The following is a 19,534-nucleotide window of genomic DNA, read 5'->3' on the forward strand; positions in this document are numbered from 1 at the left end:
TTCAGACACGTGCTCCCCCCCCCCCCCCCCCCCCCCCCCACACACACACACACACTTATAGACACACAGACACAAACGTGTGGAGGGAAAGAAGCCTCATTCCTTAGCTCAGCAGGTCTGCTCAGAGAAGAAAGAAAATATAATTATAGTCAGCTGGACATTGTTAGCGTGCTGCTGGTCCATCTGCACACAAAAAGCCCACTGATCCACCCTTATGTCCCCATGGCCTTGATTAAAAAGTTTAAGACCAGACAAATACTCATGCAGGGAAGATGGTAGCTCTTATGTGTAAACGTTTGCACATTTTTTGTCCTGAAAGGCCCTGTATTTGTTTCTACTTGACTAGTAAGTTTGTCAACAACAAATAAATAATTCCTCAAGCAGTAGATTTCTTGAACTTGAACCTTGTTAGTTGTTATTTACAACAGGTTTATTTGAGAACTGCAAAATGAGCACTTTGAGCACTTCAAGTGATAAACAGAAAGGTTGAGATCAGAACTGTTAAGAGGTTCCTGAGGTTCTGGAATGCTGGCAACTATGTGCTACATTCTGACCAGCACACATCCATCATGGGTTTAGAGACCATGTTGTGAGTGAGGACATTGACTAGCATGATTTAAAACGAATGAGAAAATACCATATTTGCTGGTATAACTTTCCAGTCACAGTTCAATAAAAATGCACATTTTCGAGGAAGTGAAAGTCAGTTTGGCAGGAGAGCAGATAAAAACCACAATTATTCAAACTCCAGCTCAGTCCGCTGAAGCTAAACAACAATGTGAATTGAGTCACTGGCAGCCAGCTCAGAGATTCCACAGACCAGAGTTTGCTGCTTCTAAGAAAAGTGGAAAACAGTCCTAGCCTGGTCTTCTATACACGTTGCCAATGTTGTCTATCAGTCCTTATTATACCCTGTGTCTGGTTCTCCTCTACAGAGCTTTCATCAGGGCCCTGTTTCCAGATAACCTCAACACCGAAAAGAAAGGCCGGCCGACGACAGCGGGCAGTAAAATCAAGGTGTGTTGAGCAGCTGTGAGACGTGTTTGTACGCCGTACATCTGTGACATGGGTATATCAATGGGCCACGCGCCTACTTGCCCTTATCACTCTCTGTCAGGTGCAAGTCCAGAGCCTGCGGATGAAAAGCTCATTCACTCCAGTGTTGTTTGAGTGTCGTCTCTATGTAGTTCTAGTGATGACAGTTTTAATCAGGGACGTGGTGCCAGGTTCTCTCTCTGACACCCATCAGTATCTCTCAAGCACAAAGATACCACCTTGTAATCAGTCTCGTCAGTGCTGTGTCCCTGAACACTACAGCTTGGAGTACAAACAGTGATTCAACAACAACATCTAGATACAGTTGATATGTTTTAAACACAAACTATTCTTCCTCCTCTTCTTCCTTCTCCGTTCAGAAACAAGCGAATGACCTGGTCCAGACGCTGATGAAGTGCACCCCTCACTACATCCGCTGCATCAAACCCAATGAGACCAAGAAGCCCAAGGACTGGGAGGAGAGCCGGTGAGTGTCTGAACACTGAAATGTCAGGGAACTGCAAAATACATAGTTTTTGAGATGTGTGTGAAAGTGTCAAACTAAACTGGTTTTTATTACATAATTTACAGTCCGTTCTGGAGATTGTCAAATGATATTGAGCAGGATATCACATTACTCAACTCAATGTTGTTAGGTCTGCTTGTTGAATCACTCACTGGTATTGTATTTAGTCCCTGTTCTGGCCTCTTTAAGACTGTGTGATGGAGGAAGTCTCTGAGACACTCTTACTCTAACTCCCTCTGTTTTTCCTTCCCGCTCTTTTTTCCCTGGCTGGGTACGAGATGTACTGATGCAGGGGGCTGTATTGTTCAGGCCTAATGGCCTTCCTGTTGTGAGCAGCAGTGAGCTGGGCTCAGGCTCAGGTTGGAATGCCTAATTAGCACCGGAACTGCCGTTTTCACAGGAAGCCTGGGTGCATAAAGAGATTCCTTAGTTCCTTATTTTATAGCCCCACCATAAGTTTCAATATAAAATATAATTGATCTATTTAGATGTATCTTAGAAATGGAAGTAGATAGATGTGCTGACAGATGAACGTTTTCACCAATATATCTTTGTGGTGAAGGGTTGGTTGAGGCATCTGACCAACCTTCTTCCTACATCCCAGCCAGACTGACCCTGTATTCCCCTCTCTCTCTTCTTTCCTCAGGGTAAAGCACCAAGTGGAGTACCTGGGCCTGAAGGAGAACATCAGGGTGAGGCGTGCTGGCTACGCCTATCGCAGAGTCTTCAGGAAGTTCCTCAACAGGTAAGGCCCTTCCTTCTGGGGGAAGAGTGGCATAAAGGAATGAATTAATTCTACACTTTCAGTGTATGAGTCACTTTCATGTGACACTATCTGCCCTGCCCTCCCAGAATAAGGACAGCGGTAAGTTTTGTATACCCATATCCCAGTCAGCAGCATAGGGTAGGGCGGCCTCTCTCTCATCTCTCTCAGGAAAAGGACACAGGGTCGGCATATGCAGGCAATCAGGAAGTGCTCACTTTGCTAATGTTAGTTTTGGCAGGGTCGAGGGCCTGCTGATGAGAACCACTGCTATAGAACACAGGGAGAGCTCAGGGCTTCTGTTGTAGGCTTTACTGTATCATACGCATATGAGAGTCGTCAAAAAAGCACTGCTGAGTTTAGAGTTTGGTTATTCTATTGTTAGACTTGTGGTGTGGCAGTGCTAGCTGTGCCACTAGAGATCCTGGTTCGAATCCAGGCTCTGTCGTAGCCGGCCGTGACCAGGAGACCCATGGGGCAGCGCGCAATTGGCCCAGCGTCGTCCAGGGTAGGGGAGGGAATGGCCGGCAGGGATGTAGCTCAGTTGATAGAGCATGGCGTTTGCAACGCTAGGGTTGTGGGTTCGATTCCCACAGGGGGTATGAAAAAAAATAATGTAAGTCGCTCTGGATAAGAGCGTCTGCTAAATGACGTAAAATGTAAAAAAAATGTAAATGTGTGGTGAATGTATTTTCTTAATGCGCCCCAGGCCTCTTTCCCCCTCCCTTGCATCATATAGGGCAGGTATAGCAATAGCATACCGCTCCTTAATGCCTAGCATAGGCCTTACATTGCTCATACGCTTAACATATACAATCCCTCGCAAATGCTGCAACAACATTTCCAAAATTCAAAATGAGGGTTTGGTTGTGGATATTCTCTCTCTCTCTCTCTCTCTCTCTCCTGCCCTCTCTCTCCTGCCCTCTTTGTCTTCATGTAATTATCTCTCTCCCCCTCATTATGTTCCTCAGGTATGCCATCCTGACTAAGGAGTCGTGGCCTACATGGTGTGGAGATGAGAAGCAGGGTGTTCTTCATCTCCTACGTGCGGTCAACATGGACCAGGACCAGTTCCAGCTTGGACGCACAAAGGTCTTCATCAAAGCTCCTGAGTCGGTAAGACCACCCCCCTCTGACCTGCCTGCATACAGTTAGACCACCCCCCTCTGACCTGCCTACATACAGTTAGACCACCCCCCTCTGACCTGCCTACATACAGTTAGACCACCCCCCTCTGACCTGCCTACATACAGTTAGACCACCCCCCTCTGACCTGCCTGCATACAGTTAGACCACCCCCCTCTGACCTGCCTACATACAGTTAGACCACCCCCCTCTGACCTGCCTGCATACAGTTAGACCACCCCCCTCTGACCTGCCTACATACAGTTAGACCACCCCCCTCTGACCTGCCTGCATACAGTTAGACCACCCCCCTCTGACCTGCCTGCATACAGTTAGACCACCCCCCTCTGACCTGCCTGCATACAGTTAGACCACCCCCCTCTGACCTGCCTGCATACAGTTAGACCACCCCCCTCTGACCTGCCTACAAACAGTTAGACCACCCCCCTCTGACCTGCCTGCATACAGTTAGACCACCCCCCTCTGACCTGCCTGCATACAGTTAGACCACCCCCCTCTGACCTGCCTACATACAGTTAGACCACCCCCTCTGACCTGCCTACATACAGTTAGACCACCCCCCTCTGACCTGCCTACATACAGTTAGACCACCCCCTCTGACCTGCCTACATACAGTTAGACCACCCCCCTCTGACCTGCCCACATACAGTTAGACCACCCCTCTCTCTGACCTGCCTACATACAGTTAGACCACCCCTCTCTCTGACCTGCCTACATACAGTTAGACCACCCCTCTCTCTGACCTGCCTACATACAGTTAGACCACCCCTCTCTCTGACCTGCCTACATACAGTTAGACCACCCCTCTCTCTGACCTGCCTACATACAGTTAGACCACCCCCCTCTGACCTGCCTACATACAGTTAGACCACCCCCCTCTGACCTGCCTGCATACAGTTAGACCACCCCCCTCTGACCTGCCTACATACAATTAGACCACCCCTCTCTCTGACCTGCCTACATACAGTTAGACCACCCCTCTCTCTGACCTGCCTACATACAGTTAGACCACCCCTCTCTCTGACCTGCCTACATACAGTTAGACCACCCCTCTCTCTGACCTGCCTACATACAGTTAGACCACCCCTCTCTCTGACCTGCCTACATACAGTTAGACCACCCCCCTCTGACCTGCCTACATACAGTTAGACCACCCCCCTCTGACCTGCCTACATACAGTTAGACCACCCCTCTCTCTGACCTGCCTACATACAGTTAGACCACCCCTCTCTCTGACCTGCCCACATACAGTTAGACCACCCCTCTCTCTGACCTGCACACGTACTGTGAATATGTACTGTACGCCAGCCTCTTCCAGTAAGTATACATTCAAGTAACCCATTCCATAAAACTGTACCACCAACCTGCCTTCGTCCAATGAAAATACCACCTACCTAACTTTTTTCTAATAGGTTAGAACAGGCGTAGAATTAGACCTCTCATAGGCTACAGGCTGCCATGGTGTCGTTGACATGTGCGTTGGCATGCAATAATTCTGTTGTCAGGGAGAGAAAAATCCAAGACTCAACACCATAAAAGGTACTAGTATGCAGGAACATGTCAGGATGTCTGTGATTGGGGAGCAGGAAGGAGGGGGTTAGACCCAGCTCTGGTGCCCATGTCGGAGCTGTTGAGTCAACACTACACTGAAACTCATACACAAGTGCGAGGCTGTGGTCAAGGAGGTGGTGGGACATTGGAAGGTGTTTTTTCCACCATAACTGCACTTTTTTTCACTGCTCCAATGAAAGCCGTGCTTGTGGCTAGCCTGTGAGATCACTTATTGACATCTGTACACGCATACATGAAGATACATTACATAGTCCTGAATCAGGCCTTGTGTGATTGCAGCAGCAGACTGCCAAGCTCCCCATCCCCCCTCCCCCCACATTGCCCTCCTGAGCCCATGTGACTGAGGTGTGCTTATGAAACACAAATATCACACAGGGGCGGCCCCTGCGATTACCCAGCCGCCAGGCTTCTCAAAACAAACCTCCCTCTCTGATAAGGCGCTGACACAAAGTCATTAGTTCATGGCTAAAGCATTTTTTTCTCTTCATGCAATTAGATTACATAGTTTGAGTCCAGGCCAAGAGTAGAATCACTCTCTCTTCAGAGTAGACTGTCTCACAAGGTGCTAATGGGTAGCCCTGTGAGGTACTGTCTGTCAGAGGTGTCACACTGTCAGGTGCTGCTCAGAGTTAAAGGTCTGGACGACTTAAAACACTCCCAGCCCACTGGCTCCACAGTCTCTTGAACAATTATCTCGTTCCTTTCATAGTCATTCTTATAATCAGTATTGTTTTTTCCCCCATTTTATTTTAACATGTATAAAACATTCTTCATTTTGATAAATCAATCATACTTTATATTCTATTATGAACATACTACTCATACTTGTTTTTATTGCATTTTTTTTCTTTAACTTTTTATTTTTGATTGATATTGTTATTTTACTGCATTGTTGAGGAGAGTTAACAGGCAGGCATTTCACTGCACCGTGTGCATGTGACCAATAAACTTTGATTTGGCATTGGTGAAATATGTGACGGCTCTAGTTTGAATGTGTTTAGTAAGTAAAGAGTAATTTGATGTAAAGTGATGGGACAAGACCGAGCCTGTGTGGCCTGTGCCAGGGGTGTGGCATTGCCAGGGCTGCATCAGGCGCGTGTGAGTGGGCATGATGTTTAGTCTGGGACAGGGCAGGGGGAGATTTGATGCTGGGTGTCTGGGGGGCCATCAGGAAATGAGAGGGAGGGAGCAGAGCCAGGGTGGGCTTAGGGCTTGATGGCCCACCCACATGGGCCTGGACATTGGAGAAAATAGCATATTAGGCAAGGCTCCTTGCACTGGATGGCTCATTAGCCATAACCAATTAATTTAATCAAAGTGTTATCAAAACAGTCCACTTTTCGCTTAGGAGAGAAAATATTATAGTGTTATGCTATTATATACTCATAGGAATCTGAAAAAACCTGACAACTTGGAATTGTGTTTGTATATTCAGATTTCTTCAGGCATTAACAGTGTGTCTGTTCAGTCATCCCTGTCATTGTATTTGGGTGTGTCTGTATACTGAGGTATGCCCAGTATGTTATGTTCAGGTATAAATGTTTTCATATCTGTGCCTCTCTCTACAGCTCTTCCTGTTGGAGGAGACAAGGGAACGTAAGTTTGACAGCCACGCCAGGGCCATCCAGAAAGCCTGGCGCAAGTATGTGGCCCGCAAGAAGTACGTACAGATGAGGGAGGAAGGTGAGTGACACTCACGTTTTGAAAAAAACAAAATAGCCTAATCATCATGACTAATGTTCAAGCTTAGATGTCAAACAGTATCAAGGTTCTGGTCTAATGCTTCTAAAAATGAACTGAATTGAGATTGTATGTATGCATTCTTGTCTGACTGCCTGTCCCTGTGTGTCCGTCCCCAGCCTCTGACCTGCTGGTGAACAGGAAGGAGAGGAGGAGACACAGCCTCAACAGGAACTTTGTGGGGGACTACCTGGGTATGGACGACAGGCCTGAGCTACGACAGTTCCTGGCCAAGAGGGAAAAGATTGACTTCGCTGACAAAGTCACAAAATACGACCGTCGCTTCAAAGTGGGTGTCTTGAACAGCAGACTTCTCTGTTTGTTTGTTTTTGATATTGTTAGTCCAATGACCATTTGTTTCCTCTCTGTCCATATGTGTTTCCAGGGCATTAAGAGAGACTTGATCCTGACCCCGAAGTGTATGTACCTGATCGGGAGAGAAAAGGTGAAGCAGGGCCCTGAGAAAGGTCAGGTGACCGAGGTGCTGAAGAGGCGGATTGATGTGGAGAAAATCATGGCTGTGTCTCTCAGGTAAGACCCAGATATTATGACCCAGGTCCTGGGCTCCAGGAGAGGCTGGCAGGGTCTGCCTAGCCCCATACTGAGTGTTTAGTGTTTATTCCCCTTAGGCAGTAAGAACACACATGACCAGCAGACTCAAGGCCTCACAAAGTCAGCTAGTTAAAGTGTAACACTTTTCACCAGCGGTCACAAATAGATAGTTGCACAATGTACTGTACATAGATACTCTTGGTCTTGTCAGTGATGTCATTATCTGTGACTTACAATCCAAACAGTTGTACGTTCATGGTATCCGGGTTTCGGTGAAAATAGGTTTGATATTTTCAAGTACAAAAGATACTACTCACTGGGTCTCAATAAGAAACTTGATAAACAGCTCCGGAATCAGCCTCCCATTACACATTAGATTATTCTTTCAGCTCACAGAAACCCACCATGTTAAGCTACAGCTATCTGCAGAAATGCAAAAGCTACAAAGTCTGGATATACGATCACTCAAGTCCCCTTGTTCCTTTAAATGTCACACATGAGATATTAAAAACATGGAAAAGATTCAAACCTCCTCTGGTATATGTCTGCTCCTGGGTGTGTAAAGGCTATATGAATACACGTTTTCACCTAGATAGTACATTTGCATGTAAACGCCAAACGCTTCTGAGTAATTATTTTATTCAACCTTTATTTTACCAGGCAGGTCAATTAAGAACAAATTCTTATTTACAATGACAGCCATTTGTTTTGTTGAAGTCACCAGTAAAGACAAATAATACTGACAGCGTCAGCCCAGAGGTCAGGTCAGGTAAATTATTACGACCCACATTATTCTATGACCCACTAAGCTACATTTGCATTTAACCAGTGAGGGAAAAAAATAAGAAAATACATTTGACTGGTCAAAGCCGTGTTTTAACACTCAACTAGATTATGAGTGTAACTGTAGGACTTGTATTATCCTCCAGCTTGTTGTCCAGTACTTACCTGTTTGAATGTTGCACATGAGTTGCAGGGGGCTTTGTTTTTGGTGGGGACATTGTAGAATACTTTGTAGAGGCATAGACATGTGGCTTTTGAGTCTGTGAGTGAGTGGGGGGTTGTGGGTAATATGAACCAGGTGGTGCTGGGAGGGAAAGCAGGCATTGTAAAAAGCTCATTGGAGAGGACTTTAGTTCATTGGGGGGAACAGTGCATCGCTGTGTGAGTCACAGGAACAGGTTTCCCTCTCCTTAGTTACCTGCTGCTTTGTGTCTCTCGCTGGTTAAATGCAAATGTAAAGCTTAGTGGGTCATAGAATAATGTGGGTTGTAATAATTTACCTGACCTGACCTTTGGGCTGACGCTGTCAGTATTATTTGTCTTTACTGGCGACTTCAACAAAACTAATGGCCGTCATTGTAAATAAGAATTTGTTCTTAATTGACCTGCCTGGTAAAATCAAGTTAAAGTAAAATAATTACTCTGAAGCGTTTGGCTTTTACATGCAGATGTACTATGTTTACCTGTACCTACAATATCTAGGCCATTCAGGTATTGCACTCCGCTCTGAGTTCTGACGATAGAATAGAATGTCGAATTCACAATCACTCTCTTCTGAAATCAATATCAGATCAAACTTCAAATCAAACTTTATTCATATCTGTCACATTACAGTGCATGTACAAAGTTGCTCCCCAGTCCCCACTGATTGGTCTGTCCCTGTCCCTCAGCACGATGCAGGACGACCTGCTGATCCTCCATGAGCAGGAGTATGACAGCCTGCTGGAGTGCACCTTTAAGACCGAGTTCATCAGCCTGCTGGCCCGCAGGTTCGAGGAGAGGACCCAGAGGAAGCTGCCGCTCAAGTTTGGCACCACGTACGTACTGTAAACACAAACATGCCTTTAAACATACAGTGTGATATATGGGTGGAGCGGAAGTAGACAAAGCTTTGGTCAACATGCTTTACAATACTCTGGGGTTGTTCTGGAAATACTGCTTTTGATTTGGTAGAGAGATAACAGATTACATTTCTCTGGCAGTTTCCAGTGGATGGTTTAAGTAAGTGGTTGTAAGGGAGATCTCTCTGCTCTGTCTCTCAGACTGGAGCTGAAGCTGAAGAAGGAGAACTGGGGTTTCCTGAGTGGAGGTGGCTCCAGACAGGTGATGTTTGTCCTGGGCCAGGGGGACGTGGCTGTCATGAAGCCCTCCAGTAAGACGCTGCAGGTCAGCATTGGAGCTGGCCTGCCCAAGAACACACGTGAGTATTACAGGAGTAGTGTGTACCATCCCTCCGCATCAGGATTCAATAGACATGGGGTTTTCTAAGTGCTGTCTGAAACATGCTGTTTACTGACTTAGAGTCCCCTTTGTAGGTCCCACCAAGAAGAGCTTCACTCAGAGTCGCTCCAGCGTGTCCAGAACCCATCAGAACACTCCCACACGGGCTGCACCTGGGCCTCCAGGTAAAATAATCATTAGCTGATGTAGGCCTTATCACCCCTGTAAATAATTTAAATTTTACATTTAAGTCATTTAGCAGACGCTCTTATCCAGAGCGACTTACAGTTAGTGAATACAATTATTTATTTTTTATACTGGCCCCCCGTGGGAATCGAACCCACAACCCTGGCGTTGCAAACGCCATGCTCTATCAACTGAGCTACATCCCTGCCGGCCATTCCCTCCCCTACCCTGGACGACGCTGGGCCAATTGTGCGCCGCCCATGAGTCTCCCGGTCGCGGCCGGCTGCGACAGAGCCTGGATTCGAACCAGGATCTCTAGTGGCACAGTTAGCACTGCGATGCAGTGCCTTAGACCACTGCGCCACTCAGGAGAAGCAGTTAGCAACAGTTAGCTGTTTCCACAGTTAGCTGTTTCCACTTGATGTTGACAACCATCTTCCTCTTTGTCACAGTTGCCCATCAGAATGGTGGTCCAAAAAACGCCAACCACATGGCCAATCAGAGGAACGCCTCACAGCATTCCAATCAGAGGCCTCCGTCAACAGGCAATGGGTCCCGCCCCTTCCTTCCCAACAACGTCAATCTGAAGGAGAGGGGCAGCAGCAAGCCTAAGCCCAACCAGCCAAACCTGGACTGTCTGAAGGTTCCTGACCAGGGGGCGGCAGGGTGAGTACTGGCACCAATAGCCCTGATTACCTCCCAATACAGAGCCCTAAGGATTGATAACTACAATGACTTACTATACAGATACGTTTGCTCTTACATAAACATGTAAATACTGAGGATAAGAATGGTGTGTAACATGGTGTGTATGAGGATGTGTTTGTGTCAGTATGGTGCAGTGCTGTTTCAGTGTGTGAGCACACACACACACACACACAGTGTCCTGCTGTAACTTGGATGATGTATTCCTTTATAGTAACGGAGGAGCCCGGACAGCTTCGAATGGAGGAATGTGAGTCTGAGTGTTTGCGGTGTGTTGTGGTGATGGTTCAGGCCTTAGCCAAGCCAGGCGCAGCTCACTGGCATGATGTGTATATCTCTCCCTGGCTCTCCTGTAGCTAGATGCTCTCCTTCTTGCTTGTAGACATCTCTCTAACAGCTGATGTTGAATCAGAAGAAGGCAAAACCTATCATCTGATTGGACGAAACTACGGGAAAAAAGTCTGAGCCCAGTAACATTATGTCAATCATTCTGTTGTTGAAGAGTCCTTTTGCTCCAGAATTATACCTTCAAAGGCATGATATGGATTCCTGATATGGAATCTATTCTCATAAAATATCTCTAGATCCCACTGCTTGCAAATTACTGGGCTTACTTTTTTCTCCCAAAATTGGGTCTGGTGTCAATTAACACGGAAAACCTCCATTGGGTACGTCTCAATGGTTTTGAGATATCCTGGATACAAATCTTGGGGAAGCAAGATATTACTTCTTCATTGGTGATTCCTTTGGTGTGATAGTTTGCTTATTGGTTTACTTCGTGAAGGGTTGTGTGTGCGTGTTTTTCATTTCTAGCCTTCTCAAGTTAATTCACTGAATTTACAAACAACTTTCCAGTGTTTTACACCCGATAATACCATATGGTGATTTCCAATGAGACTTACCCCTTAGCTCTAGTGTTATAGTGTTTCCACAATAACAAGTCTTTAGTGTGACACTAAAGACGTGGTGAGCATAATCAACCACCTCTGCATATTTCAAAACTGTTGCTTTGTGAGAAGGTGTTAAAGTTCACTGTTAGCCATTGTTATGTACTGTAAGTGCCAGCTGAAAAGTACCCAGGGCCTTGCCTTGGCTCCAAGTCAGAGCAGGTCCGCCGGAGCCATGGCCCAGTGAGACACGGGTGCCGGCCTGCGTAGATCGGAAACAGAAAAGTCTGAGCCTTCTGGGTAAAACACTGGGGTAAATCCTAAATGGACATGCACCAGTAGTGTTGGACATAGTTGTACTGAGACAAATCTAAGGGATGGCTCGCCATCTTGTGGTAGAACTGTGTATATCAAATTCAATTCAGTCAGGTGTCTTTGAAAGAAACAATGGAGTAAGCACATACCTATCCAATAATAACTACCACACAAACTCACATGGTATGTTATTTTATCCCAATATCGATACAGCTGTAGTCTAACTTCACATCCTTTGCTAAAGCCACACAATCACCAGAAGCTTTCCTAATGACTGACTGTAGTGTTCTAGCCGGCCAGTAGAATAGTTCCACACTAATGAAGGATAGGAGACTTTCTTTTCTTTGATGACTAAGGCTCACTCCTGTTATGTGTCTTTATTCCTCAGTGTCCAAAGACAGTCTGTCAGTAGACCACCCCCAGGAGGGGGGCGACCCAAACCTGCCCCCAAACCCAAGCCCCAACCCAAGCCCCAGGTGCCTCAGTGCAAAGCCCTTTATGCCTATGATGCTCAGGACACAGACGAGCTCAGCTTCAATGCAGACGACATCATCGACATCATCAAGGAAGGTAATACACAGGAGGCAGAAATCACACCATCATCGCACAGGGAAAATGTTTGGATTTTGTTTGGTGTGGGGTGCACAAAACATTTGCACTTTAACGCTTTCACATTCTTGAAAATGTAACACTCTGGTCCCACTGTAAGCTAAGTCTTCTTCTTTCTTGATCAGACGCTTCTGGCTGGTGGATGGGGAGGCTACGGGCAAAGCAAGGCCTGTTCCCCAACAACTACGTCAGCAAGATCTAGGAGCTGCATGAAGAACACCTGACTGTCAATCACCAGGAGAGAAGTACACACCTCTACTGACTGAAGGGAGGAGATAGTGCTACCAAACAAAACAAAGAGATTTTGTGAGACAGAGAAGAGAGAAACTGACATTTTTTCTCCACTCCTGCATTGTAGCCTTCTTCTGGATGTAACTTCCTTTTATTCTGGACAGACAAGAGGAGCGTCAGGCTTGCAATGAAGTTGTATTTTGTTGTCCAGGGGCAAATCGCTACACAATCCCTGTGAGCACTGAACAAAACTATTTATTGTATTTATATAGCTTTTTATATTCTCCCTCTGTCTTTTTCACCTCGCTATGGTTTTAAGGTGATATTTTGTATGCATATAAATGATATATGCCTGATATGTGGAACCAGGTTGTAATTAAATGTTTCATATTTCTCATTTTGGAAATGAAAGGGTTTTAACATGAATTCGGGGTTGTTGCCAAGAAGCCACTGTCTCTCTGTTTTAGATCGTTTTAAATAGCCTGTAGAGTTGTTCAATATAGTTTTCAATGGGGATTTGTGCTGCTAAGCTGAATTTACAGATAGTATTGGCTTTAGAAATCTTTGTTGACACACAACAAAAATATTTACATAAAATTGACATTTAATAGTTCATTGCACTGTGATTTTATAAACTTCGGCAATGCATTTCACTAGAAAAACAATGATTGAATGGGTTTTATAACCAAGTGTTCAAAACAATGCCAATTCTTATTGGTCAGCTAAACAGATGCAATCACTTTTGGGAAAAGGAAAGGAAATGCACAGTGTGACTTTCAATAGGTAAATGTCTTCAGGAATCCCCCCCCCCCCACCTCTTTTTATTTCCAAAATGCGAGTGATATCCCCAGAACTCTAGGGCCACACAGTGTACTGTACTCTGAGTGTATTGTCTGTGGTTTTATAAGCACTTTATCAGTAGCTAAAGGTACTAACTTGGACAGACTGGTCACTCCTGCCACAGCTAGTAATCCTTGGATGTAATGAAAGATTGCCAAACTAGTGATGGGCCTAGTTACTGAAGAGGATCATTTGTTTACATAGAATTATAATACAGCCATTTTAGATCTATGTATACTGTATGTACATCTCTACATTTTAGAATTAAGTCTGTTACAATTTAACTTAATTTTGTAGTGTATTTTCTCTGCAGGATTTAATTTGTATTCAAAATGTTCTGCTTTTGATATTTTTTTCCATTCCATTTTATGCAGATTTAAGTGCACAGTATGGGTCATTAGACTATGGCGTTTTAGTTATTTCAGGTGAAAGTAAAGGAAGAATTCCATTGACTTCACACTTTTGGCACTATGAAGGATCTTTTTCATGTTCTCGCTGGTTTCCACAAGTTTTTGCATTCACACATTCCTTTGCATTTTCCATTTACCAGTTTTGTATCAACTACTTTTTATACATTATCTTCAAATCATTAAGGGCTGGATTCAATCCATATCGAAGTATCGTGGAAGATCCGCATTAAAATAAAGGTCATTTCCGATTGAGTCGACAAAGCGTTTACCGTGAATATGGTCTCATTGCCTTTAATTGCCAATCGCGCTATAGCAGATCTTCAGCGCTATGGATTGAATAGAGCCCTAAGACAGCTGGGATTTCTTTCACGGGCTTGAACTGTGGCATAGTTAATTGTTTGGTCCTGTATGGTGTAAAAGACATGTGCAATATCAAAAGTGGCAGGAGTCTTAAAGCATGTACTATGTAGTTCTGTGCATTGTATTTCATGAAATTAAAGACATGTTAGTGATTTTTGCATAAATGCTCAAAACTGGCCTCTTTCTCCTGTTCTGCTTGTGCCCTAGCTGGTCAGGAAATACTCCTGTCCCTACTAATTACCCATAGCCTGGTTCCAGTTGGTCATAGGCAAGACCGTCTAATGACCATACAACATCCCAGGGCAGCTTGATATAAAAAGGTGCAGCCGTTTCAGTGTTCAGGAACACTGGGCTGTGAATCCTACAGTATGATCAATTAACAAGCTGATTATACTGTACTTAATTTAGCTGAGTAGAGATCAAGTTATGAAATGTATAGTGCCTTAAAGAATAAAAATGGCTGGCCCATACGGTTACTGCAGCACAAGCAGAACTATTAGTGGTGTATGAAATGCATTCTACTTCTGTTTAAGTTTGTGGAATAAGAATTGGTACTTTGACTACAGGTGGCGTTTCACCCTTCGATATTCCATTAGGAAAAATAAAATTGAAACAACCAGGCTGTGTGGCTTCTTTGGATTTTGATGACTGCAACATCCAGACAAATGTAGCAAATAATTGATACACAGCCATGTTTTAAAGCATAAACCCAAAACACATCTAGACCATATAAAGAATAATTTTGTGAAGACCATATTTAAAATGGTTCAAAACCACGTTTATTTGTACAAAGCGAAATATTTACATGTACTAAAAAGCAGCAGGCCAAGAAGGCCACCTCATGACAGATTCTTAAAGACAAAGAAAATAACGTTTAAAAAAAATAAAGTGCAGCAGATTAAAATTCTGTCCGTATTCACAACATATGAGATCAAGGTTTAGGTCCCGGGAGCAGAGCGGCAGCCATGCCATCTACAACAGCAGACTTCAGCTGAGGGATGAGGCTGATCCGCATTAGTCTGCTGCTTGCATACTTGTTCTTGACAGCCTGGAACAAAATTAATCAATGTTATTGGTTCTTTCCAAGATCTGACATTTAACCCAAATCCAATGGTACAAGATTAGATCACTACAGCAAGGTCAAGCTATCAGAGGACAAATTACCTGAAGCTTTGTTCGCCCTTCATTGACAGACACAACATTTTTGGCAATGTGCTGCATGATTGGCTTGAGGTGGTTCTCATCATAGGTAGAGTAATGCTGCTGTGTTGGAGTCTGCACAGGGAGTGGAAACAATTGTAAAAACATTGACCATGTGTTGCTAGCGCCAAATCAGTTTGACAAACTAGGTTGAATTTTGTAATTTCTTTCTGATACACTTTGAGTGGACATATCCCATACACATCCCAATAATTGCCAAGAGACAGCAGCTTACCCAGTTGAGCTCATCAATCAGCAGCTGGGAGAGGCACAAGGCAGCAGCAGCAATCTCAGAAGGGTGGTAGTGCACCATGTCATAGTCAAGGAGGGTCAGTTCCATGAGGTACTTGGCTAGTGTGTGCTTCTCAACATCAGCCTGAAAATACAACCACTGGTTGAGTCACTGCATGCAAGTAACACTAACCTTCTGGTAACCCATCAGTTGTTGATGGCTTTTCAATCTAACAATTTAATAATTGCAGTTCATGTTGATGGGTCAATTTGAATAACTACAATAGTATGAAAACGTGCATGTCATTGAGTAACCTACATTGCCAGCCTTGGAGGCTCTCCTGAGAAAGTGTAGGGGTAGAGGCCGTCCAAGCTCAAAGTTCAGACTCCGCAGAATCAGCTGCTCCATCTCCCGAATATGGGCCTTGGTGAATGTATTGTCTGTGATGTAAACAAAATCGCCAATCTCCGGGGAATACATCTCTTCGTACTTTGACGCCACCAACATGGCAGTCACCCCAACCAGCTGGAGCTTCTTGCGGCCGATAGGTTGCACCTAGATAGTAGAAAGGGGCAAAAAAAAATATATATATATATATATATATATATATATATATATATATATACACACACACAAACACACTACCGTTCAAAAGTTTGGGGTCAATTAGAAATTCTTGTTTTTGAAAAGCAATTTTTGTCCATTCAAATAGATCAGAAATACATTGTTAATGTTGTAAATGGCTATTGTAGCTGGAAACGGCTGATTTTTAAATGGAATATCTACATAGGCGTACAGAGGCCCATTATCAGCAACCATCAGTCCTGTGTTCCAATGGCACGTTGTGTTTGCTAATCCAAGTTTATCATTTAAAAAAAGGCTACTTGATCATTAGAAAACCCTTTTGCAATTATGTTAGGACAGCTGAAAACTGTTGTGCTGATTAAAGCAGCAATAAAAAAATTAATGAAAAAACTGGGCTTCTTGAGACAAGTTGAGTATCTGGAGCATCAACAATTGTGGGTTCGATTACATGATCAAAATGGCTAGAAACTAATAACTTTCTTCTGAAACTCGTCAGTCTATTCTTGTTCTGAGAAATGAAGGCTATTCCATGCAAGAAATTGCCAAGAAACTGAAGATCTCGTACAACGCTGTGTACTACTCCCGTCACAGAACAGCATAAACTGGCTGATGGTAGGAAACAACATCTCCACTTCGCTGACCCTCAACACTGGGACCCCACAAGGGTGCGTGCTCAGCCCCCTCCTGTACTCCCTGTTCACCCATGACTGTGTGGCCAGGCACACATCCAAATCAATAAAGTTTGCAGACGACACAACAGTAGTAGGCTTGATTACCAACAATGACGAGACCGCCTACAGGGAGGAGGTGATAACCTCTCACTCAACATCAACAAAACAAAGGAGATGATCGTGGACTTCAGGAAACAGCAGAGGTGCACCCCCCTATCCACATCGACGGGACCACAGTGGAGAAGGTGGAAAGCTTCAAGTTCCTTGGTGTACACGTCACCGACAAACTGAAATGGTCCACCCACGCAGACAGTGTGGTGAAGAAGGCGCAACAGAGCCTCTTCAACCTCAGGATGCTGAAGAAATTTGGCCTAGCACCTAAAACTTTTACAGATGCACAATTGAGAGCGTCCTGTCAGGCTGCATCACCGCCTGGTACGGCAACTGCACCCCCCGCAACCGCAGGGCTCTCCAGAGGGTGGTGCGGTCTGCCGAACGCATTACCGGGGGCAAACTACCGGCCCTCCAAGACAAATACAGCACCCCGATGTCACAGGAAGGCCAAAAAGATCAAAGACAACCACCCGAGCCACTGCCTGTTCACCCCGCTATCATCCAGAAGGCGAGGTCAGTACAGGTGCATTAAAGCTGGGACTGAGAATAAAAAACAGCTTCTATCTCAAGGCCATCAGACTGTTAAATAGCCATCACTAGCACATTAGAGGCTGCTGCCTATTGAAATCACTCATTATGTTTACATATCTTGCACTACTCATCTCATGTACATTTACATTTTAGTCATTTAGCAGACGCTCTTATCCAGAGCGACTAGTTTATTTATTTTTTTCATACCCCCCGTGGGATTCGAATCCACAACCCTGGCGTTGCAAACTGAGCTACATCCCTGCCGGTCATTTCCTCCCCTACCCTGGACGACGCTGGGCCAATTGTGCGCCGCCCCATGGGTCCCCCGGTCGCGGCCTGATACGACAGAGCCTGGATTCGAACCAGTGGCACAGCTGGTATATGCCTTAGACCACTGCGCCACTCGGGAGGCCATGTATATACTGCATTCTATAATATTATACTGCATCTTAGTCAATGCCACTCTGTCATTGCTTGTCCATATATATATATATACTTAAATCCCATTCCTTACTAGTTGTGTGTGTATTGGGTATATGTTGTGAAATTGTTAGATATTACTGCACTGTCGGAGCTAGAAGCACAAGCATTTTGCTACACCCGCTATATCATCTGCTAAACACGTATGTGACAAATAAAATTGTATTTCTAAGTGACCCCAATCTTTTGAACGGTAATAAATATAACATTTTACGAGGCTTACCTGAAGAAAGCGATCCAGGATGGCCACAGTCAGATACAGAGTCTCCTGCAGTAGCTGGAACCTGGAGTGCACCTGAATCAGCCAGTCAATCAGGAGAGCACGCATGCGTTCATTGATCTCATAGCCCTCCATGTACTTGGGCCGGACAGACTGCTGGGTCTGTTGAGAAAGGAAGACATTTCAAGATTGATGTGATGTAGAGTGAGACCCATTACAAAATATTTAACGCGTCAGCACCATGTTAGCATAGAGAGAAAGTACAAGTAACCTCAAGGCGCCGCAGATATCCATAGATATCCTTTATATATTCAGAGCACAGTTGTGGCATGCCTGAATCCCCTTCATCAATGTCTTCTACAGCAAGCAGAGCTTCTGAGAACGCATGGCACAATTCCTCTTCTTTCATGGACACGTTAGCAGACTCTTCAGGCTGAGGAACTTGAGGCACTGGGGAACGTTTAGGCCGAACAGCTGCTGGCTGGCCTTTTTGGTTCATATATTGTTTGGTTGAAGCCTTGGCAGGAACAGTCTTCTGTAGAGAGTATAGAGAAGCATGTTTGAGAAAGATCTGGATGAGTAGCTAGTGAAATCACTGACAATGGACCAAATAATGCCGTGCAAGACAACATACCTTGGACGGCACGGCTTTGTTGGCATTGGGAAAGTTGGACAGCTCTCCAAGCACAGCCCTTCTTGCGCCAGTTACGTTTGCTTTTCCCATTAGTGCTGGGTTCTCTGCGTTCTTTAACTGTAAGACAAAATTAGCCTTCAACAAACCAACCATTTGAACAAAAAAAAACATAGCTAATTAAGTTAGTCGGCTGTTTCTTTGCTATGTTAGCTGGGTAGCTAGCAAGCGATGGCTAACGTCAGCTAATGGAAAAAGGTTCAATTTAGCCATGCGAAATTACATTAGGTAGCTAACGTTAAGTATACGCCGGTTAAGTAACTATTTTAGGCAAAGTACATGCTCGTTTGCCTGTGTTTTATTTTCTAGTTGCTTACTTACTAGCTAGTAAATTGGCTAGGTAACTAAAGAAAGCAAGGTGAAAGCAGACAGCTAGGGAAGCTAACTAGCTCCGGTAACGTTAGCTGTGTGAGTAACATGCACAAAAAACACATTAGCTAGTCAATATTGTAAAAACTCACCGCAGCACGAACTTCTAATGCCATCTTCAAGCTTTGTTAAAAACAAGGCAGCTAAATAGCCAGCTATAATCGCCAAAATGCCGCTTTTAGATGTGTTGTTTGCTCGCTAACTTCACAGACATAAGGCCCAAGTAAACAAACTTCCAAGGACAATTCCGCAGTCATTCAAATACCGCTCTGTTGATTCTAATTGGATACCACTTCATAGAATGCACCTCTTTCATTGGTTGCCAAAGAGGAATCACGAAT

At 44.6% G+C, this 19,534-nt stretch overlaps 2 protein-coding genes across 3 annotated transcripts in view; one reads left to right on the top strand and one right to left on the bottom strand.

The window, feature by feature from the left end:
* LOC311111686 (unconventional myosin-Ie-like) overlaps nt 1-14,720 on the top strand; it is a 56,049-nt gene extending 41,329 nt beyond the window's left edge. The window contains exons 16-29 of one of the 2 annotated variants that reach the window (XM_084154478.1): nt 936-1,017; nt 1,416-1,522; nt 2,208-2,306; nt 3,296-3,440; nt 6,611-6,725; nt 6,902-7,071; nt 7,168-7,313; nt 9,008-9,154; nt 9,380-9,537; nt 9,653-9,742; nt 10,196-10,409; nt 10,663-10,698; nt 12,039-12,220; nt 12,385-14,720. In XM_084154478.1, coding sequence (XP_084010604.1) covers nt 936-1,017; nt 1,416-1,522; nt 2,208-2,306; nt 3,296-3,440; nt 6,611-6,725; nt 6,902-7,071; nt 7,168-7,313; nt 9,008-9,154; nt 9,380-9,537; nt 9,653-9,742; nt 10,196-10,409; nt 10,663-10,698; nt 12,039-12,220; nt 12,385-12,461 — 1,768 coding nt within the window. In that variant the 3' untranslated portion in view covers nt 12,462-14,720. The remainder of the gene's footprint in view (nt 1-935; nt 1,018-1,415; nt 1,523-2,207; nt 2,307-3,295; nt 3,441-6,610; nt 6,726-6,901; nt 7,072-7,167; nt 7,314-9,007; nt 9,155-9,379; nt 9,538-9,652; nt 9,743-10,195; nt 10,410-10,662; nt 10,699-12,038; nt 12,221-12,384) is intronic. The other variant, XM_084154479.1, reaches the window with a different exon arrangement.
* A 139-nt stretch (nt 14,721-14,859) lies between these two features.
* LOC311111519 (G2/mitotic-specific cyclin-B2-like) lies at nt 14,860-19,448 on the bottom strand. Its single transcript, XM_084154254.1, has 8 exons — nt 19,286-19,448; nt 18,768-18,884; nt 18,405-18,668; nt 18,137-18,295; nt 15,851-16,087; nt 15,536-15,676; nt 15,265-15,375; nt 14,860-15,148 (listed from the first exon to the last, which is right to left on the bottom strand). Exons 1-8 carry the CDS (start codon nt 19,307-19,309, stop codon nt 15,032-15,034), a joined length of 1,170 nt encoding a protein of 389 aa, XP_084010380.1. The 5' UTR covers nt 19,310-19,448; the 3' UTR covers nt 14,860-15,031.
* Nucleotides 19,449-19,534: the final 86 nt, after the last annotated feature.

This window comes from Coregonus lavaretus, assembly GCF_964263955.1.
Source record: "Coregonus lavaretus genome assembly, chromosome: 37".
NCBI lineage: Eukaryota > Metazoa > Chordata > Actinopteri > Salmoniformes > Salmonidae > Coregonus > Coregonus lavaretus.

Bases quoted from the DNA above. Each gene is read 5' to 3' on its own strand.
- LOC311111519 (XM_084154254.1), bottom strand. From the start codon at position 19,309: ATGGCATTAGAAGTTCGTGCTGCG. The intron at 18,885-19,285 runs GTGAGTTTTTAC...TTTGTCTTACAG, and splicing joins CATTAGAAGTTCGTGCTGCG to TTAAAGAACGCAGAGAACCC. The intron at 18,669-18,767 runs GTATGTTGTCTT...TACTCTCTACAG, and splicing joins ACAAAGCCGTGCCGTCCAAG to AAGACTGTTCCTGCCAAGGC.